Source organism: Nansenia antarctica (assembly GCF_963989245.1).
Source record: "Nansenia antarctica genome assembly, chromosome: 1".
Classification (NCBI taxonomy): domain Eukaryota; kingdom Metazoa; phylum Chordata; class Actinopteri; order Argentiniformes; family Microstomatidae; genus Nansenia; species Nansenia antarctica.
Window position 1 is genome coordinate 7,784,682 of NC_137674.1, and position 27,500 is coordinate 7,812,181.

The window sequence follows — 27,500 nt, forward strand, 5'->3', positions numbered from 1 at the left end:
TAGAAGGTAAGGCCAACAACTATCCACACTAGGACAATTGACCTATCGCTAAGCCACGCCCCGAAATAGAAATTGTCCAATCATATCACAGCAAAAGTCACTATAGGCAGAAAACTCAGACAAACAACTCGCTAATATCTAATGGTGAAAAGCTTCTAGACTAAATATTCTTGTCATCTTTAAAAAAACAATAAACTATGTCTATTACTTGCTGTGGTAAATCAGAAATCAGAAATTTGCCAACTCCCGCCATTGTAAGTCATTGAATGTCATTTAGTCACGGTCGGTCAGTCAGTCACTGTCAGTGAAGCGTTGTTTGTTTGTCCGAGTTTTCAAAGGGGGCGTGGCTTAGCGATAGGTCCATTAAGAACCCAAAAAGGATGCCAGAAGTGACATCTGTTATTACTTTTCTTAGAGAGCCAATGATGCTCTATAATGATGCTCTATAATGATGCTCTATAATGATGCTCTATAATGATGCTCTATGATGATGATCTATAATGATGCACTATAATGATGCTATATAATGATACTCTATAATGATGCTATATAATGATGCTCTATAATTATACTCTATAATGATGCTCTATAATGATACTCTATAACGATGGTCTATAATGATGCTCTATAATGATGTTCTATAATGATGCTCTATAATGATGTTCTATAATGATGCTCTATAATGATGCTCTATAATGATGCTCTATAATGATGCTCTATAATGATGTTATATAATGATGCTCTATAATGATACTCTATAATGGTGCTCTATAATGATGTTCTATAATGATGCTCTATATAATGATGCTCTATAATGATGCTCTATAATGATGCTCTATAATTATGTTCTATAATGATGCTCTATAATGATGCTCTATAATGATGCTCTATAATGATGATCTATAATGGTGCTCTATAATGATGCTCTATAATGGTGCTCTATAATGATGCTCTATAATGATGCTCTATAATGATGCTCTATAATGATGTTCTATAATGATGTTCTATAATGATGCTCTATAATGTGCTCTATAATGGTGCTCTATAATGATGCTCTATAATGATGTTCTATGATGTTCTATAATGATGCTCTATAATGATGCTCTATTATGATGCTCTATAATGATGCTCTATAATGGTGTTCTATAATGACGCTCTATAATGATGCTCTATAATGATGCTCTATAATGATGCTCTATAATGATGCTCTATAATGATGCTCTATAATGATGTTCTATAAGGATGTTCTATAATGATGCTCTATAATGATGTTCTATAATGATGCTCTATAATGATGTTCTATAATGATGTTCTATAATGATGCTCTATAATGATGCTCTATAATGATGCTCTATAATGATGCTCTATAATGATGCTCTCTATAATGATGCTCTATAATGATGTTCTATAATGATGTTCTATAATGGTGCTCTATAATGATGCTCTATAATGATGCTCTATAATGATGGTCTATAATGGTGATCTATAATGATGCTCTATAATGTTGCTCTATAATGATGCTCTATAATGATGCTCTATAATGACGGTCTATAATGATGCTCTATAATGATGCTCTATAATGATGTTCTATAATGATGCTCTATAATGGTGCTCTATAATGATGCTCTATAATGATGCTCTATAATGATGCTCTATAATGATGCTCTATAAGCTTAGTAATGCCAGATTTGAGAAATCATGAAGCCTATTTGTAAAATATAGTACAAAGGGAGGCAACACGTCAATGTTAGCCATGCCTCTTTCCAATAGGCAACCTTCAAATCCTGATAGGTGAGTTCAAATCACGACAGGTGAATCTAAGGATATGCTTAGATACATGATTCGATAGCATATCACATCCAAGGATGGAAACTAACAAACACTAGTCCCTGCTGCAGAACAATTAGAGACAGCCAATTAATTCTAGACTTGTTGACTCAAAGTCATTCAGAAGTTCTTAAGGACTTTCCTTCTTAGTGTGAGTTTAATCTTGCATTGAGAGGAATCTTTGGTTAGTGAACGATTTTAATGACTCAATCTCCCAAAATGAAAACTTGCGGCTCTGAATTAATGAAAGAGCTAATCAACCTTTAACTTAAATGAATCCACATTCTGTTAAAAAAAAATAATCTTTGGCTACGATGAATCGTGAGATTGATACACAAAAATGGCATATTAGTTGCTGAAGTCTTGGTGGGGAATAATTTCTATTACTGTGTCATTTGTTTCACCAAAATAATTAGTGTAGTCAAGTCGAATCCAAGTCTTTGTGGTTGAGTTGAACATACTGTACGTGCATTGTGTTTGCTTTGGAAACTGTACGCAGGCTAGGATAGTACTACTGTTTATCTACTGTTTGCTGCACGTCACAAGCCCTTAATTTCCCTCTTCTATCTCAGGCAAGGAGTGACGTGTGATGAGTGAGTGTCATCCATGAAACCCTCTTTCATTTGGATGAGAGCACTGGGCATGCTTGAAAAAGTCACCAATTATGACAGAAAAGGGTGAGATTCAGGTGGAATACATTTCATGTTTGTCCTCAGATGCTCAGACGTTTAATGCCCACTCAGTCAGTCAATACTAGGGGGTCCCTTCCCCAAATGCTCCTTGACTGAGCGCTGGCATGTTAGTATGTTCCCATGGTAAACCATAGTAAAAAGTTAAAACTAATTGCAGTGAACCTGTTATAGGAAAACATGGATGTCCATGGAATGTCTTCCCACGACCAGTACCAGGGGATAGTTAAGACTCATCGTAGGATCTTAAACGCAAGATCCCACATTAAAATCATCACGTCAATGTTTCTGTACACTGTAGGTTGTGGTATTGCATTCAATGTAGACAATCATTTAGATTTGCTGTCTGTTATTTAAAAAGGTACAGCTGTTCTCATAGTAGGTAATGCATAATGTTAACCTTCCACCGGTGCTTTGGTTAGAGGGAACATAAAAAGACAGTCACATAATGAGGCTGTTAAATAATTTACATGACTTACTCTGTAGCTTTTGTCAAAGCCTTTTAGCAGTTCAAAGAATGGTGAATTCTATAACCCAAGTGTTGACATTTATAGCCGTTGCATCTTGACAGTCATCATACTACCGACATGGTGACATTTGAAAGGATACTATGTATACAAAATTGAATGGCGATGAGAGAGAATAGCACAATACAGTACACAACAACAAAACAACTTGAACACCATTTCGTCCACCTTTTTAAAATAGCTTAGAACATTTTTTCCTGACAGTTACCATGGTCATTTAAAAAAAAAGATCTAACTGTGGCAGAGAAGATCGTAGGTAAAAAGATTGGGTTTCTTACCTGTTGGATAGCGCTCAATGACTGGCAGGTCATCCACCTGCAAAGTGGCATTACCCCCACTCCGCGTAAACTTCACTATATGGTACTTTCCATCATTTACAAACTTTGTTTTCTCTTCAATATTGATGTCATCTGTCCCAACATTAAATACAACCGCAATGTTTCCCTTTTCCTGCAGAAATAGACAAAACAAAGAAGAAAAAAAAGTAGTTTAGAGTTGAGAAGCAACTCAGGTGATTTGATTCTTTCTAAAGAGTAATTCATTAGACTGATGACGGTAGAGATGATGACAACTTACTTCGACTCATTCCTAACATGTGATGCTTCTTACCACACATTAAACTCAGAACTCAAGTTCCAGGAGTAATGCAAAGCCTGCAGAGTGTGCACTCAGCCAGCGAAAAACAGAGTACCCTTCCTCACACCCGTGTCATGTCAAAACGCAGCTTTATGACATTTCGTTTTATTCAAGCCACCTGTGTATTTCTCCACCTGTGTGTGTATGTAGGCTACAGTAGTGTGTCTGACTGATGATGAGAGCATGGGATCCGCATGCAGGAAGACAGACACATTTTTGCTGATGGAACACTTTTGCGGGTAACTCGATTTGCTTGCTATAACCCAGGAGACATCAATGTGTGTTTGAGTGTGGTTTACATGGTGGAGTATAAGAGCTTTCATTAATTAATTTCATCATTTCACGTCATTATTGCTTCAGATTTGTGTTCTGTTTTACTTGTTATCAAGCATTGGTGCTTCACATCTGACCATGGGTTTCTTATGCCTAATCCTAGACTATAAAGCATCTTCAATAGAGGTTTTACTTCGAAAGTGTGATTTAGTCCAGGACTAGGCTCACGCCTTGTCTATGAAACCGGCCCATGGTATTCTAAAGTCCTGATTTAACACAACCATTGAGGGCCCAAGGCATCTCGTGTTAAGCCAACTTTGTTCGTTTATGACTGACGTATCTCACAATGACATTTTTACCAACATGAATATTGCCTTCAATATTACGTGAGAAATCATAGTGTATTGCTTATTGCCCTGAAGCTCATCATAAACAAACACAAAACAGTGTGGTCATCAATGTAATCACAAACAGAACATTGAGATACTTTATCTGAGCAGATTGTGTGATAGAGTAAATATTTTGTACATACTGACTATACTGCTTTTGAATGAATGAATGAATGAATGGACTTTATTGTCATTGCTACAGTACAGGTACCAAACAACGAAATTTAGGATACACAAACACATAAACAACAATTAAATACATATTTCAGTTCATTTAGAATCATAATGATGAAGCTAATGTCTCTAAGATACCTAACAGTGTCTTTTATCCAGCCGAGTGTTGTCCAGCCTAGTCTTGTCACACGTGTGTGGTGGACACGTGGTAATAAGCTTCAGATAAATGATTAAACTGTGTACAGTATATGCTCCTAGTATGTTAGCTAGCTGAGTGCTGTACGTTGGTGCAGGCTCCCTCTCCTTATGAGTTGCAATAAAGAGAGCATCTGGTTGGAGACTCAACCCAACGGCGCAGCGCTCTGCATGTCATTATCCAGTCAGCACAGCCACACTCTGCACCCCCCCCCCCCCCCATCTCTCTCTCTCTCAACACTGTGGTGAGCATATCTCCAAGCTACTGCACAATTAAAACATTTGTAGTGTGTCACACCACATTACCAAAACTGGGACAATCCTATGGTTTGTAAATATAATTTCAACAGAAGCGTTTAACAGAGAGATCAGATCAACTGATATGATTTAAGCTTACAATTCCTCCCTCCCTACAGGCGTTGTCTTCAACAACAACAAAAATCTAAACCAAGTGAGAAGTACATGAATATTAAGTACGACTCTTCCATAAGGGTGGAGAACATTTGAGAGGATGAGGATCATCTGGAGGGCGTAGGTTGAAGTTACCCTCAGGGGTAATCCACTCCAAGGGGGGGATGACCCCTGTGGATAGAATCCAGCAGAATCACAGACAGTATGCTCACTGCAGGCGGACTCAGGCAGGGAGTGTATGCTGAGGGACAGATGAGCTGGGAAGCATGGGCTGCTATACTAACATCAGGCCTCGTACTGGAGGGATGAGGTTGGGACAATAGTCCTCCACTTAGGTGGTTGTTGCATGAAGGCCACAGCTGCCGTCTCTCATTGTCAATTTACTTTTTCCTTGAAATGCAAAATAGGTACAGTGCCTTCGGAAAGTATTCAGACCCCTTCACCTTTCCCCCATTTTTGTTGTGTTATAGACTCGTTTTAAAATGGATTAAGTTCAAATAATTTGCCATCAATCCACACACAATACCCCAGAATGACATTTTTTTTTTTTAAATCAGTCAGTCAATTTATTAACGTTGAAATACAGAAATACCTAATGCAAACTGAGATAGAGAAATATATAGTGCATATAACTGCCGGAAGCAGGATTCTATCATCTACCCTGACGAACCAATAAACTAGCTTGTCACTTGAAGAGTGCTCACACACATACTGCACAATCAGTACAGTACTGTACCACGGAGGCACTGTGGTGTACTGAAGTGACCACTACTCTCAAGTATTGTCAAACGTACAACAAAAACCTTGGATAATAACTACGGTAATTAATAACTTTAGAGGTCCATTACATTAAGCAAAAAAGTTTGGTGGCAGAGATGAAAGCAATTAATGTGCCACTTTTAATAGTCTCCTTCAATGGACTTTTAATGTTCCCTGTAGTCTTGTTAAAAAATCCAGTGCATTTAGTCACAAATTGCCTCCTCAATATCCAAAGTAAAAGAGCAAGTGTTTTTCACTGTTGAGAGAGAGAGAGAGAGAGAGAGAGCGAGAGAGAGAGAGAGAGAGAGAGAGAGAGAGAGAGAGAGAGAGAGAGAGAGAGAGAGAGAGAGAGAGAGAAAGAGAGAGAGAGAGAGAGAGAGAGAGAGAGAGAGAGAGAGAGAGAGAGAGAGAGAGAGAGAGAGAGAGAGAGAGAGAGAGAGAGAGAGAGAGAGAGAGAGCAAATGCAAAATGAATATTCTATTAAGTCCTGGTACCGGCAAATCTTTGTCCAACTTAACCCTGATGTCTGAGGTGTCAGTTTCATGTGTCCCGAGTTGCCTTCTCGGGCCACATAGTAATCTTCACCGCTGGCATGCAAATGGCCAGAGTATTTATAATCTAATAAGAGGCATAAATTGATCCATATCAATTTATAACATAATTATAATTGAATATTGGATTGATGTGGGCAATGCAGTCAGAAAATGTCATTTTGACATTACTCTCTTACCTGAAAAAAGATCATGTCCAACTAGAAAAAACAGACATTTCCAATGCTTCAATCAACTGTCCATGTACTGTAAATATGCCATTATGGTATTACCATGAAGCCCAACTCTAGCAGAATAAGAAAGATAGTATATCTACTTTAAGTAAAATAATAAAGTGTCTCCAGTTAGCTCTTTAGCTGGCAAGTGTGCAAGGAGACTAGCTCATCTCATCACCTCTGAGCTAGCTAGCTAGATAGTTCTTTGACACTATTTACACTATGGAACTATAGTCAGACACTTTCTAGTCACGATAATAACGACCAATTTTAACCAACTTTCTCTGTCAGAACACTCAGCAATTATATTTGCTAACGTTTCAACTTAGACATCACAGCCGGCAAAAACTCTTGCGTCTCGCGCGCACACTTGTATTATTCTCCAGCGCTGGCACAGCGCGAAGTGTGGAGATAGGTTTGGCTATGCGAGACTACGGCGGACTAACGTTACCAACAAGCCTACGGGCTTGCCACTCGCCGGATTCGGGTTGGGTGCGTTTAAAAAACGTGGATATTTTAGCCTGCTTGTCAGATGTTTGGTGTCTACGTCTGTAATAATTCCTCTTTCTTGGGGGGGCGCCCCCCCAAGGCAATGGTAGGGGAAACACTGTATATATATATATATATATATATATATATATATATATATATATATATATATATATATATATATATATACACACACTCAGTAGCTAGTACTGGGTTGGACCCCCACTTTTGCCCTCAGAACTGCTTAAGTCTTCGTGGCATAAATTCAACAAGGTGCTGGAAACATTCCTCAGTCACTTATGGTCTATATTTACATTATAATATCACGCAGTTGCTGAAGATTTGTGCCAAGAAAATATCCCCCACACCATTACACAACCACCACCATTTTCACCCAGAAAACTGCCGCTCACTGGATATTTACTCTTTTTCTGACCATTCTCAGTTACCCCTAGAGATCCCAGTAGATCACTTTCTGAAATACTCAAAACAGCCTGGTCTTGGTCTGGCACCAACACCCATTCCACATTCAAAGTCACTTAAATCACCTTTATTTCCCATTCTGATGCTTGGTTTGAACTTCAGCAAGATCCTCTCGACAATGTCTACATGCCTAAATGCATTGAGTTGCTGCCACGTGATTGGCTGATTAGATAATTTGCGTTAACAAGCAGTTGAAAAGGTGGATCTAATAAAGTGGCCAGTGAGTGTATCTACACCCAAGAACCTAGCCCATCCCGATACTGAGCATGCTGCCTTGAATAATTACTCATCGAGCTGAAATAATATTTATATTAATAATAATAATAATAATAATAATAATAATAATAATAATAATAATAATAATATATATAATAATAATAATAATATATATATTTATATATTATAGTGGAATTAACTGACGGTGCTGATCTAACCTTTCTTATTTCCTGGTTCTCATTCTCACTGCTGGAGGGTTGAGGTGTTGCAGCAGGGTTCAAGGCCTGAGGGTTGTTTTAAAAAAATAAAGAAATACCCAACTCTCCATCAGCACTAATACTACAGTGCTAGCAACACTGCATATCGACTATGTCATGGTTTCTGCCATGACGTATACAACAGCTACAACAGAAGCATGTTTTCAACTCTTTCCACTATTATCAACACTAAAGCAAACAGTAATACACAAGCCTGAAATTGTACTCAACTTGACGTAATGAAATGCATAATGTACTACCACTTTGAAACTGCCTTGGGCAACATCTTTTGAGTATCTAAAATTACTCGATAAAAATTGGCAAATTAGCCTGTGCATACAGTATTATGTAAAACTATTCTGAACCACATAACCCTGGAAATATGTCTTGAATACTGTAGTTTGATCATTTCAGCTTTCAGCTGTTTCTAATAAGATAGACAAATGAGTGAAATGAAGTGTTACTCATTGGTAACAATGCACTGTTTTCTATTTTGTTGTATTTGCTTCTGAGAGGGACTTATACAGTGGCAGTCAACACACCCCTTCACTTTTTCCACATTTTGTTGTGTTATAGACTCAATTTAAAATGTATTAAATAAAAGAAAAATTGCCATCAATCCACACATAATACCCCATAATGACAAAGTGAAAACACGTTTTTACAAATTTCTGCAAATGTCTGCATAAGTCTTCAAACCCGTTGCTATGACACACTTCCAATTAGCTAAAAAGCTAAAATGTCATCAACATATCACTCAGTAAGTTGAATTGAGTCCATCTTAACCTCATAGGAGCCAACGGACCCCCATGGGCATCCGAAGTGATATAAAGAGTTTACCTCGATCAATTCTCTTCATCGATATCACATTTTTTTCACAATTTTGCATGCTATACGATGCCACCATTTTTTTCCCGAGACGGTAAACACGGCCTAAGTCACATCCAGTTTTCTCCAACTGGAGAATGTGTCATGTCCGGTTTCAACGCCGAATTTCCATACCATTGGTCGGCCAACCCAAAAAAATCCCCGCCCCCCCAAAAAATAATAAAATAAAAATCTGATACATGAGAAAGGTCAAAGGTCAAAGATGGTGCCAAAATATCTCCAAATGGCCTAAACATATAGGTGTCCGCCTAAACATACCTGTACTAAAACAGGTACAAAGTTGCATTTGCTCACATTACTAGCATCGACTTTGGCACAAGTACTAATAAGACCCTGGAGTACTGATTCCTAGATGATTTTGGCTTCGTTATCAGGTTTCCAAGGTGATATTCACTGTAAAAGCTGTTTTTTTTAAGGCGGAGACTGAATTTGAGATGTTTTATAATGTTCTAGCTCTATTTGCTCTGACACAGTTACATAGATTTTGATTCTGACACTTCAACAGCCACCCCACAGGTGTTAGCTTTCATTTGATAACAAGATCATTATGAAGGCCCTTGTGATTGTGGAGATATTCTATATTCACTGTGGGCATGTCATTTCGAGCAGAAAACCAGAAAAATGAGGTGGATAAGAAGTTAATGCAAGGATAATAGCCTTAATTATAAGGGTGTGACTTATGCACATGACTTATGCACCAACATTTCTAAAAACTTGTTTTCACTTCGTCATTATGGGGTATTGGTGTGTGGGTTGATGCCAATTCCCCAAATCTATTCATTTAATACATTTTAAATTGAGTCTATAACACAACGAAATGTGGAAAAGGTGAGGCAACAAAGATCCTACAGTATTGTTCAATTGAGTGAGGTTATTCTTTCAGCCCAGAAAGGAATATACATAGAAAGACAACACACCCCTTCACCCTTCACCATTTTGTTGTGTTATAGACTCAATTTAAAATGGATTAAATAAAAAGAAAATTCCACTGTACAAAACAAATTAAAAGTACATTTGAAGTGGTCTCTGAGTCAGTGTCTCTGAGTCAGCTCTTGATATGGATCACCTTTAAAAATGCCCTCCAAAGTGTGGGCTTTTCCTAATGTTTTGCTTGTTTATGCAACAATGTGTATGGACAAACATTTGGCACCTGTCACGTTAACAATTTGAATGTAGAAAAAAAAAGAGTGGCTGTAGCAAGCAGACTACAATGTTCACCTTATCTTTTAATTACCTCTGACAGTCTTCCTATTTAAACAAAGAAAAAAAAGAAAAGCCCATTAATGAAATTACAAGGGTAATGGAATTATTAGGAGGAAGAAAATTAGCATTTGAATTTCCTATTCCATTTATATCCTACCCCCCCCCCCCACCACCTCTCTTTTGTCTCTCTCGCTTTCACACATGTTATTGTAATTTCAAATAATGACACACGCATGCACACTCACACTCACAGGCATGTGCGCACACACACACACACACCCACGCACGCACGCACGCACACACGCACGCACGCACGCACGCACGCACACACACACACACACACACACACACACACACACACACACACACCAAGTGCATCACACATTTTTTTAGGACTCATCATCGGTGAAACATATTGCAGTAATTACCACATTTGCATTTACTTTGGATATTATTATTTTTTGTGGTCAGTAATTTCACAGAAACCTGACTTGGAGAATCATTAAAAGCACTAATTGAATGTCATTAGGGAGGGCAATTTCAGTAGATCACAGGAGACTGTCAAAATCTGACGCACAATCACAGTCATGACAGAGCAATACTAAAAGCCTGGAGGACGATAGTCCCTCTAGGTCCATTTGAAATCACAAAGTTACCTGTAAAATTACTCTAGATATTATTCCCCTGCCTCATCTCTCAACCAATGCCTCCGTAGAGCACATCTACACTATATTCCACTTACTGAAAGCACAGATCCAATTAGCAGACATTCCCCAGAGGAACAAAAGCAGCGTCTGCACAGTAAGAGAGGGTGGCGTAGACGAGCAGGCATGCTAGTAACCCTACGAGGAGCAGCTAAACCATAGAGTGAGGCATGATGATGAAGTCCCCTCCCCTTCCCTCTACAGTCTACAGTATGCGTCCCCTCAGTGCACAGCTAGAGTGACACTGTGCTAGCGCCGGGGCCGGAGCTGAGCTTTTCTCAAAATGAAAAGAAAAAAGACTGCCCGCTAAAGTGCCTAATTATCTGTGAAGTTGGCTTGAAATTGTTTCCATCGCTAAGAGAGTCTATCAAGTGGCTTTCTGCTGCAGAGCTTTATCAAATACCTCAAGTTAATAAATCACCACGCTGGCCACAGCAGCTACTTAAGGAAGGGAACTAGAGAGAAATTACAGGCCTGTGAGACTTTTTGCCCACATAATATGTTACTCTATGGTTCTGCCATTAAGAGAAATTAGACCATGAAAAACACTTAGAAGAGTAGGGCTGCATGAGTAGGATTATATGTCGTTTGCAATTGATTCAAGTGTGTCAATGCACAAAACATGTATAATATCTGTTTTAGAAACTAGTGTGAAGTACATAGGTATGTTTCAGCATTGTGTACAGGGAGTGGAAGTCGAATGTGTACAGTATGTGTATGGAAATGAATTCAGGACAGGGGCATACTTCACAGACAGACAAAGAGGTGACTAGTGTAGAAGCTGTAGTGTACTGTATTTCAACATGTACCAACCATGTTTCTGAAGTGATATTTTCTATCTTACTTCACCCTTTCTGTCTCTCTTTCTTTGTCACTGTCCCTCGTGTGTTCTCATCAAGAGAGGTCAAAAGACATCACTCGCAATCAAATAAATCAATTTTGGTTGCAGGTCACTTTTCTCTACCGGCGTGTGGCAGGTGGGACACGGTCTGAGAAAACTGACCTTCGTCTCTAACCCGAATACATATCCCCACCGCCAACCTGCACTCCCTCTCCCGCGGCGACAGGACTCCAGCCTGCTTCATAAGGATGATTCTTATTACACTTCTCCAGATGGAAAAGGTCAATAATAATAAAGAGTGAACATGGGGAACATAGAAAAGGTCAATAATAATAAAGAGTGAACATCTGCACACTGGAACCTCTGTAAACAGAACAGAAAGAAAGCCAGAGTGGAGCTCAGCCTCTCCAGCACTGCTTTCCTCACAAACCAATATTATCATTTTCAAACAGGACTAATAATTAATTTGTTCACAGTATTGGAGAGATTAAAGGAAGGACAGGGATATTAACTTGGTTTAGAGACAAAATGTTGTACTGTATTTGATTTGGTTTAGATAACACGTTGTACTGCATTTGCTTTACAATTACGGTAGGTGTTGTGGCTGGGTCTGGGGATGGCAACAATGTAATGATCACTTGTTGGGGGATGAACAGGCTGGTCGGTGGGCGATTGGTCTCCTGCTGGCTGTCTCAGGTCATAACGAAAACCAAACCATCTCTCTGCTGACTCTACATGCTTGGTGAAATGCACAAAACATAATTGTATAGAATACTAGTCATCTCCTTGGAGGTAGTCTAGATAGTTTTGTTTAGTGTTTTCTAAATAATCATATTATGTTATTCTGTATACTCAATGTACCCATCCCATGGAGGGGATATGTATAAATAAGAAAAACACAATAAGTAACACTGTCATTCTGCAGAGATGTAGCTGTCTATCAAAAACTGCTGTCCTTGTGTTTCAATGTCTTTGGCCTCCTCTGATTTCATTCAATGCACGTAAGGCATTTACAGTAGCTTGAAGTGGTGCACTGAGTATTATTAGGTGTGATTCACTGTGATGCAGCCCAATGAAAGCCTAATTGGTCAGATGAAGTCTTCATGCCCTGAAAGAGCGTTGTGACCCTCTGGGTGGCCGTTAACAAGGTGACAGGACAGTAGCGTTTCTCTGTGGTGCCCCCCTGTCACTCTCACTACATTCGGGCATAAGAGTGGCAGGGTGATAAAGACTAGGTACACACACACACAGACACACACAGACACACACACACACACACACACACAGACACACACAGACAGACATACACATACACACACACACACACACACAAACACACACAGACACACACACACACACACACACACACACACACACACCCACACACACACCCACACACACACACACACACACACACACACACACACACACACACACACACACACACACACACACACACACAGAGAGAGAGACACACACACACACACACACACACACACACACACACACACACACACACACACACACACACACACTCCATACAGCCTTTTGCCCATCGGCCTTTCCAAGCCCCAGATCTACAGATGGTCAATAATTTATTCATCATCTTATTTGCTCCTCTTTCTTAAATATTAATGGGCACAATCGTTTTGTGTTAATTAATCAATCCACTAATCAAGATGGCTAAATGAGTTGCAATGTTGAGCTCCATAGTACTCAGAGACAACATTCTACACAATGCCATAAGAAATGATGTCTCCTCCTTGGTGGTAAATAATCTATATTCTTGAAAACATATTTTAATAAAATTACTAAAATGGCAAAGCACATGAAGAATTCTATGTATAGCCCCTTTTCTATTTACCGTAAGTTCATAGTCAACATGCTCCCACAACCTAAGCTGAATGTAAATATCAGCATATGTAAAAATCGACACTAGGAGAAAAAAACATGGCTCCGAGTGCCCTTGAAACTATCTCTCATGCACTGGTGCAGTGATGAGGAAAGAATAGGAGTAAAAAAACGGGTTAGAGTCCAAGAGGCTTTGAGGAGCAGTGTCTCTACTGTACACAGCAGAGCTTAACATTTGACCACAGAGAGAAAGGTGCTGAAGTACTGAAGCCCACTTCTCCCCCTCAGACACTTTAACCATACGAGTGCCTCCTCATCAAAAAGAAGGCTTGTATGAGTCAAACTGTGTGTCATGTTCATTCATTGTACCTGTCAAATTTTGTTAAGTACGATTTGGAGATTTGGAGAACCATTAATCAAAACTAGTGAGCTGCCTCTAAAGAACTAGCTTATCCAGTAAAACAAAGAAGAAGAAGAAAAAGAAAAAAGAAAGAATCTGGGTACCTCCCCAGATTCCTTCATTTTGTATTCTTCTTCTTAATTTTTTTTCTTTTTTGGTATACTGTGCCGTTGATTTATGTTTGCTAAATGGCAGGAGGTCTGTGGTGGTGGTGGTGCTTGCATACCAGGCAGCTAAAGGGACAGCCCCTGCCTACCTGAAGGAAATGGTAACTCCCCAAACCCCTGCCCGCTCACTCCGCTCCTCCACCTCGGCTGGCCGACTGGCCCCACCTCCTCTACACAGCAGTCGGGCTGCCCGATCACGTCTCTTCACAACACTGGCTCCCCGCTGGTGGAATGAGCTCCCAACGGCTGTCAGAACGGCAGAGTCACTACCCATCTTCCGTCGTAGACTGAAGACCCATCTCTTCAGGTTACATCTTAACTGCTCCTCCTGAGACATCTTCTGACCCTCACCACTACGTCTCCTAAAGACACCCGCTTTCCCCTCTACTGTGTCCCTAAGAACTTCTATTGCCCCCCTTGTACTGTTTCTCAGTTTCTCCAGCAATAAAAAAAATTAAAATAATAATAGGGAGAAGGTTTTTCCTTCTATCAGTGGCCCCGGGCCCGAGCTAGAGTACTCTTCCTGCAACGAATGGTGGACTGCTGATTCACATGCTTAGTATTCAAATGTATTGATTGTAAGTCGCTTTGGAATAAGGCGTCTGCTAAATGCCAAAAATGTAAATGTAAATGTAAATGGTGCACTTCCCTATTGCAATTAAGCAGACACAGATGCTAAAGCAAAGCTCCTTCATACTGCATAAATGTAGCTGCATTTCATGAATCTCCAGCAGCTCTGACAGAACCCCAGCAGGTGTAGTTTTTCCGAGCACGTACTGGGGAAGGATGGGGGACCCCAGAGTACTTGTTTCTAATATTTTCATAGCACTGGGAAGCTGCCCAGCTCTGAACTTGTCTTCATCAATCAAGAGTTGTTGAGGAATGCAACAAGCAATTTTCATAACCATTTTTGCTAGCTTCCCCCATACATAATTCCATATCAGCTCCATGTATAATTGCAGCGCCATTTTCTCCCTCCGCTTGCTCTCCTTTTCTCTGTGGTGGTATACCGTAGGGAGTGCCTCAGTGCTCTATTTCTACCTGACTCGTGGGTGAGTGCCGGCTTCTTCTCAGGCATCACTTGAATATCTGAACTATTGAGACTCTCCTACTCCACTAGAGTACTGAACCCAATCTCTCACAGAAGATGAATAAATATAAGATCTACAACACGAGCTGTTCACTTGAGAGGCCCGATGCTTAACTTAAATCTCTCTAGGACAACATCTTTCTATATACAGTACGTCTGATATCAATAGCTGATGGTCACAAATATGTGACACGCTCTGGTGAAAAAGGCTGCCTGTCTCCAATTCTCAACATGCGCAAATTAGCAAAATGCTTCTTTCTTTAAAAAGAAAATGTGTTTTCCGTTTTTTTTGTGCATATTACGAAAGTAATATAAGTGTTGAGAAGCCCACCTGATATAACAAACAACAGTTTTAGGATCAGTAAATACTTATCATTTGTGAATTGGATTCACTGTCTCATCTGCCAGAGGATACTGGTGAAGTGATACATGGTTTGTAAACAAACTTACATTTTAGAACATGTTCAAAAGCAAAAAGTGTTTTTAGCATGTTATGATGAGCTAAACAAGCAGTTATATGTTCATAGCGATGTTCCTTTTTAGTGCTAGCCTACTAGCAGCTGTTCGCTGTGCGAGTGTTTTGATTCAGAACGCATTTCTCTGCTATTTGGTTTGAGGTGTACCAACATTCAAATTAGCATATCGTCTTCAACTATTTTCAATGTATGACACATCATTTGAAAGCTTACAATCAACACTTTCATAATCTGGAAAAAAAACGGAACACTGTCATTGCCCTACATGAGAGCTTTTTAACCAGACCCTGTCACATAATACTCTATTTGATCTCTGCCAATTAAATTGTGTCTTTCTTCTCATCAAGTTGCAGTGTAGGATACCAGCCACCTACACCTCTCAGCACTTTTCTCAGAATCAAACAATGTCAAGAGTGGATGGCTTTGCACATAAAGTTAAAAATAAAAAGTAATCTTGCTTTAAAATGTGATGAAATGTGTAATGTTTAACTTTGTTCCATTTAGAGGTTTGGTTTGCTTCTTTTCATTTAGATATGAATTGTAAAAGGCATTTTGACTAGGGGTGCCCACATATTTGCACCCCGCTGTATATTTATATTCCATAAATTCAGTACAGTACGGTTCTCTCCACACTAACTTCATCTTTAGTTTCCTATCTTCAGTATAACCTACTTTGTTCCTCATTTTGAGTGCTGTGTGTGGAACGTTCCTTGGGGGAATCACGGTTATACAGAATGTCAAAGTCTGAAAGGTGTATGAGCATCAACATTACAGTACGACGTGAAAATTCCCAAAAACAATTAGTCTGTCAAACTACAGACTCGATATCAGCAGGGTGGAATATTCGCACTTGTCAATTTCTGTGAGTGTATGGGAACACCTCTCTGTAGCCCTTGAGATGGTGAGGAGCTGTTAATGAACCATCTGACAGATGTGTGGACGCTCATCGTCTCAAAGGAGCGAATCATGCACTTTTGTCCCATCTGTGTGTGTTGCTATGACGTCTCGTCTCTCTCTTCCCTCTGTCACCTATCTTTTAATTTTCAGAAGCTACATGTAGGATTGTATTTGAAGTGGCAAAGACTAAGCATATCACTCTTACATTATGGAGACTTTGGCCATGCAACATTGATTGTTCTATTCAGTATCTTTGGACAATGATCAATAATCTTACATTCATCCCATCAGATAGAGCTGCCAATGGTGTCGCTGCCCATATCTACTCACAGACCTTGTTTGTAACTTGATATCAACAATTGATTATCGTTAATGTGACGATAACGATACTCATGGCACTGGAGCTGTTAATTCCATGGCGCAACTGAATGGTAAACTGAAACCGTGTATTGACACTTTCTAATTGTTTAACTATGAGGACATTGATTACATTTCCCCTAATGAGAGGACATTGATTAAGGCATGCTCATTATCAGAGCAGCCTCAACACGTTTAATTGATGTCCAAGTAAAGTATGCATGAGGGATTCTGTGACAAGAACACCTACACCCCCCGCTTTGGACTTTTACTTTGAGATGATGTCCTTAAAAGGGATTGATTGATCAAGGTCATTGTAGTAGAAGACAAATTGCAGCCACCCCCGCTTACCCCCGAGACTTTTTTCCTGTTTACTTCTACCCTCTACGCAACAGCTCGCATTCATCTCTATTCTACCGTAAAAATAGGCCAGTTTGAGTTGCTAGTGGTCTGGGGTGTGGGGAATGTGTCCATAGATAAAGGAGCTACTGTACTCCTGCGGGGGGGAGACTACAGGGAGTATAGAGACGGCTGACCTCTGAACTGTATCCCAACTACTGAGGCACCACGTGAGAACAACCCCACAGCGATTCACTATGATTATGTTTCACAACAGAGGGCTCCTATTCTCACCTCCTCGGGAGGGGAGGCAATTTGCTGATGTCTTTTTTTTTTCCCCCACAGAAACCTGTATATTCTGCATGCAGGGCATTTCCCCTCACAGCCCAGAGGTTTGTGGGCTCTGCTAACAAAACAGGCATGGTTTGACACCGCTCCATGCCTGTCGAAAACCTCTAACCACACAGCCCTGCTCAGACATGTTAGCTAATGGCTACAGTAGCCGTGTTGATGTTAGCAAACTAGCAGGATCTCTACTACCTCCACTCTAGTTCACACGAAGCACATGCTGAGTAAAGAAAGTAAAGAAAAATGTTATATCTTTGCACTCGATCAAATTTCAGGACCCTCCTTTCATGACGTTTCCTAGATATGTGCGTTCTACCACACAGTATCCTTACATTTTCAAAATCACATCAGGGTAAGCTAATATAAAGCTATTTTGCCGTTTTTCTGTGTTGGAAGCAGGCTAATTTACAAGCGGCCAACTAGTGGTCGTTGTGTGTAAAAAGCAGCTTGAGCATTGTGTAAAGAGGCGGCTCTTTTAGTCTGTAAAAAAGGCTCTGCTGTTCTAGTGTTAATTGTGGGGTCTGAACGTGGAGGAGTCTGCTTGGATAGACCCAACCAATGGATTATAGTTAAGCATTTACAAAAAAAAAATGTGTCCTTGTAAAATCAATTTATGTTTTTTTTCTTCTTCAGGACAATTAAAACACATCAGAGGAGCCTCCCCCTACTGTTCTGGTCTGCCTGTGTGCATAAACATGTGAAGATTATTCTCGACTAAATCATCAATAGTAGAGGTTGGGGGGAATGCGGTGAAGACTTTTACTGTCAGGCCAAGTGAGCTGGAACTGATGGTGCGCATAATTAATGGTCTGAAATAGACTGTGCATTAGTGCTGGGTTGGGATGTTAATTGAGTAGGATACTTGGGCTGGTGCCGCTCAAGCCTCAGGGCCCTTCCTCTTCTCCCCTTGTTTTGCTCTCTTTGCCTCCTCGTATCTTTCTGCCTTTTTCTCCCACATCTCACTTTGCACGTTCTTGATTTCTCCTCCCACTCAGTAATCCTGCTTACCCGCCCCGAACCCCCCCGCCGCACCCCCCGGTCTCAATCCTATCTTTTATTTCCCTGCTCTGCTCTTTGTTTCTCTCTCCCCTGTTGAGGCATGGAGCACACGATGTCACAATGGGAAGATAGTCGACACATGTCTCTCATGTTCAAACCCGCCACCCACCCACAAAACCCCTCTTGAAGATTAGACTGACTTTGATAAGTGAAGGTGTCTCTAACAATGCCGGAAAAAAAATGACTGTCACATGCCACCATATGCACATGGTCATGGGCGTCACCACCATATATTTGGGGGGGGACGTGTCCCCCCCACCTTTGAAACAAGGTCGTTTGGACCCCCCCACATTTGCCATCAAAAATATGTTGCATGACTGGTCAGCGTTATTTTCATTGCTTCACAATCAAATCCGTTCCACTTTATGAGTAGGGGATTGCCCATATCCAGAAATCCACTCCGCGTTTTACTTCTGTTTTTAACGGCACGCAGCATCAGACACGCACGCAGATTCGAAACATTCAGACTGAGGCAAGACGATATTTAGATCATCCACCAAGATGGATATAAGGATTTTTTTTTTCTAAGAAGAGAAAAGTAAGTCAAAGTCATCCAAGTTTTCCCGTGAGTGGCCAAACAGCAACATTGCGTTCTCCCAAGGTCAAACACAGCCAGCTTTTCTGATAAGAATGTTAGCACCTTATGAGACATTCTCTGTATTAGCAATAGAATTAGCATAGCCTACTAGCAACCAAATACGAGCTAGATCAGCTATATGGCACTAGCAGTTTTGTTAGGCATTACTAGTGCGGTTAGACATGTTTAAATGCAGAACAGACACAGGCGAAATGTCATCAAAAGCACAGAATGGCGACAAACACCTCACAGTGCTTACCTGTCCTGTCATTATTGCATCTCCTGCCCGTGTTCATTGCCCTGAGCATTTGCACTATTTAATTTGGCCATTGCACCCACCCAAAGAATAAATTTTGCATCTGATTGCTTGAGCTAGGGTTAAAAAATAAGAAGAAAACACCTGTTCCATTTATTTTTCTATTTCTAAAATGCTTGTGATTGTATTTTTTGTATTGATGATTGTATTTCTATGTCAAATGTTCTATTAGAGAAAAACAATATGAACAAGTGCTCAATGCATCCCCATTTCTCCTGATATAGGTGGTTGAGAGTGAGAGTGAGTCAGAGGCAGGGGCAGCAGGCAGGGGCAGTGGAGACAGCTCTAATTCACTCTTTGATTTTTGTTTTGTTTGTTATAGTTGTATGTTCTGCAATGCACTGAAGAGGGCTAAGTTTGATTGTAATAGGCTCTGAGTAGCCTAGGTACATATTTTATGTTTCCTCATAACTTTTTATTCAATTTGTTGACTCAAAGTTACCTCATTCTTTTCTAATTCACTCTTTGATTCTTTTTGAATCTTCATATTTAATAAAGTACCTAAAAAGTGCCACGTGTCAGTGTCAGGCCTCTGTGAGTTAAACCAAAACATAATAGTAGTCAGTAATTGCAGACCATGCCAGCTCCAAGGAAAAACAAAGAAAGAGGGAGATTATTTTGGGTGTAAAATGCACCAGAATGCAGGAAATTGAATCTACTATTTAAAAAATTTCGGGGGGAGGACCCCCAGACCCCCCGAAAAATAAGTGTCCCCCCCACATTCAAAAAGCTGCTGACGCCCATGCACATGGTACGCACGCACACGCACACGGCACACGGCGCACACACGCAAATGCATACCGGCGGCAGCTCTCTCAAAATGATGATCTTGCTGTCTTGCGCTCTGTATCACCTACTTAGCATCTTCCTTCATAATTAAATTTGCTGAAATAGATGACCTAGACAGCTCTGGAGCAAGTGTGTGGGAAAAAGGGTGTGTACTTTGATGCGTTTATGCAAAATACTGTAAACAAGAAAGTTAGAAGTCAGGAGTGCAGGGTCTGTGACTCATTACCTTGACAGGTGGAGTGTTAGTCTGCTCAAAGTGTGGGGGGGAGAAAAAAAATAGACTCTTAATGAGATCCAACCAGTCCAATGATCCCCATCCAAAACCATTTTTAATGGTTAAAGGCAATCGCCTAAATATCTCCCGTAGTCTCCTCCAGCTGCATTTGTTGCCAGGGAGCAGTTAGAGAAATAAACAGCAAAGTGGACATATTGCAGTGCCTAAAGGTCATTCTAAAAGTGCCTATTTCCACCCAGCTAAATGTTGGCATGTACAGCTCAGCTGCTGCCTGATCGTACTACTTTATTTCCGTCTCACAGAAATATATAATAAACAGCTCTGATTGCTTATTGCTGTTTACCATCAACTTAGAAATTGTGATGACTGACAATGCACAATACCAATGCACTTAACGAAGCAGTTAATGACAGTTAATTCGAAACCTTAGTGACAGACTGTCGATGACCACATGGTTGTTGTCATTAACCTGTCGTTAACCTTACATGCAAAATGGTTAGCAGTGTATAGTGTACGGTGTAGTGACTACATTATGGGTTCATGTTCTCCTCTTACTGTTGGTTGTGTAGTGGGAGGGAACCAGTTCTGGCACTAGGGGCAGAGGGGAGGATTATTAACGTTGCACCTTCCTGTTTAGATACACGAGTTTTGGTAACCATTTTCTGGTCCTGTACTGAGAGTACAAGTTGTTGTTTTGATTAAACAGTTATCATTACGTTGCCTACGTCTTTCCTTTTTCCTCCGGCACTACACTGGTGACCCGACGTGGATTTTTGTTAACGTAATTGTGTACAAAAACCAGCGACGAACATTACAATCCTGCAAAATGTCCGGGCGAGGAAGACGTTCAAACCAGCGGCAGCCATCACCATCCCCTGTCAGGGTAACGCGTGGTGCGCACACTCCCACTCTCAAGCTACCAGAATTCTGGGACTCAACGCCTGCTGCATGGTTTGCTATTGTAGAGGCACATTTCAATAAAAGTGACATCGATGACGACGACGACCGGTACAACCATGCTGTGGCAATGTTGGGCAGCTCCACCGCAGCTCGAGTGGTAGGTTTTTTGTCTGCTCCCCCGGCGACGAACAAATATGAGCGCCTCAAGGCCCTGCTTCTAGAGACATTTGAACTGTCCACTGCGGAGAGGGTGCGTCGCCTATTTGCCATGTCGGACTTGGGTGACGAGAGGCCTTCTGCGAGCATGGAGAGGATGCTAAACCTGCTCGGTACAGAAGACCCCATGATCCTCTTCACAGAGCTGTTCATGCGCACATTGCCAGCTCAAGTTAGGATGGCGCTGGCCAACACCGCCATCATGGAGCCCCGCGCCCTGGCCAGGGAGGCGGACCGGTTCGTCTTGGCCATGCCTCAACGGTCCCCCGACCTGCTCGCTCCCGCGGCCGCCCCGCCACCCGACCGTCGCAGGAGAGCGAAGGATGGCGCCAGACCTTCTGGCCAGCAGGGTAACGCTGCGGGCCATTGTTTCTACCACGCCACTTTTGGCGCCAAGGCCAAACGGTGCCGCTCACCCTGCACCTTCGGACCGACGGGAAACGGCGGGGCCGGCGCTCAGTAGTGGCCCTGAGCGCTGGCGTCACCAACAGGCTGCTCTTCATACAAGACACCGCCTCTGGTCGCAGTTTCCTTTGTGACACAGGTGCCCAGTGGAGCATCATTCCGGCAGAGAGATCGGATATGGCGAAGGAGGAGCGTGGTCCGCAGTTGGCAGGCGCGGACGGCACACCTATCTGCTCTTACGGCACTAGGGCGGTGGACGTGTGCTTCGGAGGGCAATGTTTTTCGTGGGATTTTGTCATAGCGGCTGTCACATTTCCCCTCCTTGGTGCGGATTTTCTGTGCGCCCACAACCTGTTGGTGGACGTGGGGAACAGGCGCCTGGTCAACTCACAGACTTTCGCTTCATTCGCCTGTACGCAGGGGGAGGCGGTCTACAGCGGGTGGTCCAATACGCTCGCCGAAAGTGACCAGTACCTTCGGCTGCTCGCCGAATTCCCCGACCTTGCCAAGCCCACCTTCTCCGCGCCCACGGTGAAACACGGAGTGGAGCACCACATCGAGACCGAGGGGCCTCCCCTCCACGCCAGGGCCAGGCGCCTCAACCCGGAGAAGCTGGCCATCGCCAGGGCGGAGTTTGCGCATATGGAGCAGGTGGGCATCGTTCGGCGCTCGAGCAGCCCCTGGGCGTCTCCCCTGCACATCGTCCCTAAGTCAGACGGCGGGTGGCGCCCATGTGGGGACTACCGCCGCCTCAACGACGCGTCCAAGCCTGACCGCTACCCGGTCCCACATGTCCAGGACTTTTCAGCGAACCTGGCAGGCAAACGCTTCTTCTCCAAAGTGGACCTGGTACGGGGGTACCATCAGGTGCCGGTGCACCCCGAGGACGTCCCTAAGACGGCCGTAATCACGCCATTTGGGCTCTTCGAGTTTCTGCGGATGCCGTTCGGCCTGAAGAACGCGGCGCAGACCTTCCAACGCCTCATGCACTCGGTGCTCCGGGACCTACCATTCCTCTTCGTCTACTTGGATGACATCCTCGTCGCAAGCACCACGGAGGAGGAGCACCTGTCCCACCTCCGGGCCCTTTTCACACGGCTCAGCCAACATGGGCTGATTGTCAATCCGGCGAAGTGTGAGTTCGGACGGAACGCCATCGACTTTCTCGGGCACCGGGTCTCCGCAGAGGGGGTGACCCCCCTCCCCTCGAAGGTAGAAGCTGTCGCTGCTTTCCCGCGCCCCAGCACAATCAGCGAGCTCAAGGGGTTCATCGGGATGGTAACCTTCTACTATCGCTTCCTCCACCACATCGCTCACATCCTGCGGCCTCTGTACGATGCCCAGAAGGGCAAGACTCTGAAGCAGCCGGTGGACTGGACGGCGGAGCGTGTCAAAGCCTTTCAGGACACCAAGGCGGCCCTGGCCCGCGCTGCCATGTTGGCCCACCCCTCGCCCTCGGCACCCACTGCTCTCACCACGGACGCCTCTGACTTTGCTGTGGGAGCGGTGTACGAACAGTGGGTTGGGGACGCCTGGCAGCCTCTTGCATTCTTCAGCCGCCAGCTGTCTCCCAGAGAGCAAAGGTACAGCACATTCGACAGGGAGCTCCTCGGGCTGTGGCTTGCTGTCAGACACTTCCGTTTTTTACTGGAGGGCCGCGAGTTTACGGCCTACGTGGACCACAAGCCACTCACGCACGCCATGTCCAAGGTGGCGGAGCCGTGGTCCGACCGCCAACAGCGCCAGCTCGCCTACATATCCGAGTTCACCACAGACATCCAGCACGTTGCTGGGAAGTCCAACCAGGTCGCGGATTGTCTCTCCAGGGCGGTGGTTGGTGCGGTCCAACTGGGTTTGGACTACGCGCGCATGGCTGCAGACCAGGCCGCCGACCCCGCCGTCCAGGCTCTCAAGTTGTCGGACACAGGACTGCGCCTAGAAGAGGTGGTTTTCGGTGACGCAGGGGCCACGCTCCTGTGCGACGTCTCCATGGGTCAGCCACGACCGGTGGTCCCCGCCAACTGGAGGCGCCCCGCCTTCGAGGCGATACACGGCTTGTCTCACCCTGGTAGGAAACCGTCCTCACGGCTGGTGTCAGAGAAATTCGTCTGGCATGGGCTCAAGAGGGATGTGAGGGCCTGGGTTGACACGTGCATCGCCTGCCAGCGCGCCAAGGTGCATCGACACGTCAAGGCCCCCCTGGAGCAGTTCTCTGTGCCTGAGCGGAGGTTCGATCATGTAAACGTGGACCTGGTAGGGCCGCTGCCCCCCTCGCACGGATACACCTATCTCTTTACCATGGTGGACAGGACGACTCGCTGGCCGGAGGCAGTTCCGCTCTCCTCAACGACAGCCCCCGACCTGGCCCGGGCGTTCATCGCGGTGTGGGTCTCCCGCTACGGCACCCCTGCTGATCTCTCCTCTGACCGTGGCTCACAGTTTACTTCAGAGCTGTGGGCAGCGGTGGCGGAGAATCTGGGGGTCAAGCTCCACCGCACAACCGCCTATCACCCGCAGGCGAACGGGCTCTGTGAGCGTTTCCATCGATCCATGAAGGCCGCCCTTCGAGCCAGCCTCACGGACAGCGACTGGCTTGACAAGCTGCCGTGGGTCATGCTGGGGCTCAGGACAGCGCCTAAGGAGGACCTCCAGTCGTCGTCCGCTGAGCTGGTGTTTGGACAGCCGCTGCGGGTCCCCGGTGACTTCATTCCCAAGTCAACGGAGCCCTGGTCCGCCGCCGCTCAGCGCGCCTCCCTGCTGGACAGCGCCAGGACCTTCGTCCCGGTCCCGACTACGCAGCATGGTGTCCCTACTTCGAGGGTGCCCCCGGAGCTGCACTCAGCGAGGTTCGTTTTCATTCGTCATGATGGCCACAGGACTCCACTACGTCCTCCTTATGACGGGCCTTTCCGTGTCATCGAGGCCGGAGCCAAGAACTTCATGGTTGACATGGGGGGTAGGCCTGAGTGTGTGTCCGTTGATCGCCTCAAACCGGCCCACTTGGACCTTGAACTGCCCCTGGACTTGGCCCTGCCACCGCGCAGAGGCCGGCCTCCAGTCCTACCTCCCCTGCCGCGCCCTGGCCATTCCCCCCTCCGACCCCGACAACCCCCCGCAGCTCGCGAGCCCCCGGTCGTCGCTGCCCCCCGTCCTTCCCTGCAGGAGGACGTGATGGGCGATGTCACACCTCCTCCCGCACCTCCTGACTTTACCTACGATCGTAGGGGCCGGGCCATACGCCCTCCTCGCCGTGAGGATTTCCAATATTGAGGTGAACACTGGGGGGGCTGGTGTAGTGACTACATTATGGGTTCATGTTCTCCTCTTACTGTTGGTTGTGTAGTGGGAGGGAACCAGTTCTGGCACTAGGGGCAGAGGGGAGGATTATTAACGTTGCACCTTCCTGTTTAGATACACGAGTTTTGGTAACCATTTTCTGGTCCTGTACTGAGAGTACAAGTTGTTGTTTTGATTAAACAGTTATCATTACGTTGCCTACGTCTTTCCTTTTTCCTCCGGCACTACAACATATTACTTCTACAACACCTTTGCTGATAAGGTGCACAGTTAGTGTTATGGTGGCCACGCAAATGTTTTCAAGCATAATACGGTATCACTGCATCACATGATGCACTGCAATGGTACCGTGATCAAAATACGCGTGCACACACGCACACGCACACACACACACACACACACACACACACACACACACACACACACACACACACACACACACACACACACGCACACACACACACACACACACACACCGACGGAAGGGGAATTGATTTTTCAGTCAAAAGAGTTTGTATGATATACACATTCCATTCACCGATAACAGAGCAATTCCAACTGCCATCGCGACCGCACCCAGACTGAAAATACAGCCTGGCTGAGGCAGTCCAGTGTTAATAATAGAAAATCAAGAGCTGCCAACGCCGCTCCAGCAGCATTAATCTGCTGCCCTAGCCTCTGACATACACAGGGAGTGAGAGGAGATGGAGAGGAGCAAAGAGGAGAAAGTTAGAGGGTGAGAGGGGAGTGTGAAGAAAAACAGAATAAAAAGAAAGAAGAAGAAAGATCAAAGGAAGTAGAGTTGAAGTACGTGGGGAGGGAGAATTAACAAAACTGAGAGGCAGGTGTGAACAAGAAATAGCATTAGAAAGAGAGAGACGGGAGGGGAAAAAAATAATGCGTGTCTGAGATTGATAGCACGAGTAGTGCCAGAAGGGAAGTATCTGCACCAAGGAAATAAGGTACATTTCATCAATAAGCCACAGTAGGATTACATCATCCTGCCACGACACCATGTCATCATGGCCATTAACACCGAGATTGCAACCAAAAGTCACTGTGAACACCCTCACGTTCGCATCCATTTACTCTCGACCGCACAACCCTTTGCTTAAAGTTACCATGGCAACGGCTCCCCCAGAACACCGTGCCATCGTGCAGGTTCTCACCTGTCGGCTCACGTGTGCATCAGCTTCACTGTAGCTAACTGGGTCCCGAGTGGGGCAGGTGGGCAGGCTCGTGACAGCCTCTGGCCAGAGTGAAGTGATTGCCATTGATTCATGGCACTGAAGGACAGGGGGCTGGGTGGAGGGGGCTGCTGGGTGGAGGGGGCTGCTGGGTGGAGGGGGCTGGAGTCGCTGGGTAGCCTCAGCTCTGGGCTGTCAGAGTGTAAGGGCGACGAGCACACTAAGACAGCTCTGCGTCTAGGGGCATTCATCATCAGCAAGGTAACTGCCTTCTCCGAGAGCAACTCAGGCAGAAAATGAACAGCTGCCACGGCCATTCTTACAAAGGCCCCGTCATTCTTTGTAGCTTTCACTGGATGTTCTCGTCAGCCGCAAAAACAACAAGTCCGGCGTAGTCTACATAAATACCGTCACGAGTGTATGCACGACATGTAAACGATCACACGCATGTATGTATGTTAGATAAAAACAAACAAAAACACCAAGACATTTCCCCTCAAGAACGCTCAGAGAAGAGAGGAAGAGAAAAATAGTCCCCCAAAAATATCCCGTCTCATTCTCTTTCAAAGACATCACAGCTGTTTTTGAAGTTTGAGAGGAACTATAGAGTATAGACCACATAAAGTATATACTACTTAAAAACAAGTCGGAGAGAAAAAGAAATCAATGGACAATTTTTCACAGGCTTGTGGAATAGTAAAGCTTTAAATAATAGAGAAGCTATTGCCCTGCCTACTGTAACAATACACACAATACATTCTAGAGTGGTTTATACAATTTTAAGTTGTTAGACCTTATTACCCATGTATACGAATGCAGTACTGGATCAACAATTTTTCACAACTATGTATATCTATGTACACTCAC

General features: G+C 43.9%; 1 protein-coding gene across 29 annotated transcripts in view; it reads right to left on the reverse strand.

The window, feature by feature from the left end:
- LOC308160526 (neurexin-1a) overlaps positions 1-27,500 on the reverse strand; it is a gene marked incomplete at its 5' end in the record, with an annotated part of 306,372 nt that overhangs the window by 60,852 nt on the left and 218,020 nt on the right. For all 29 annotated transcript variants that reach the window (XM_080534460.1, XM_080534459.1, XM_080534455.1 and 26 more), the window contains one exon: positions 3,322-3,493. In XM_080534460.1, the coding sequence (XP_080390586.1) occupies positions 3,322-3,493 (172 nt within the window). The remainder of the gene's footprint in view (positions 1-3,321; positions 3,494-27,500) is intronic.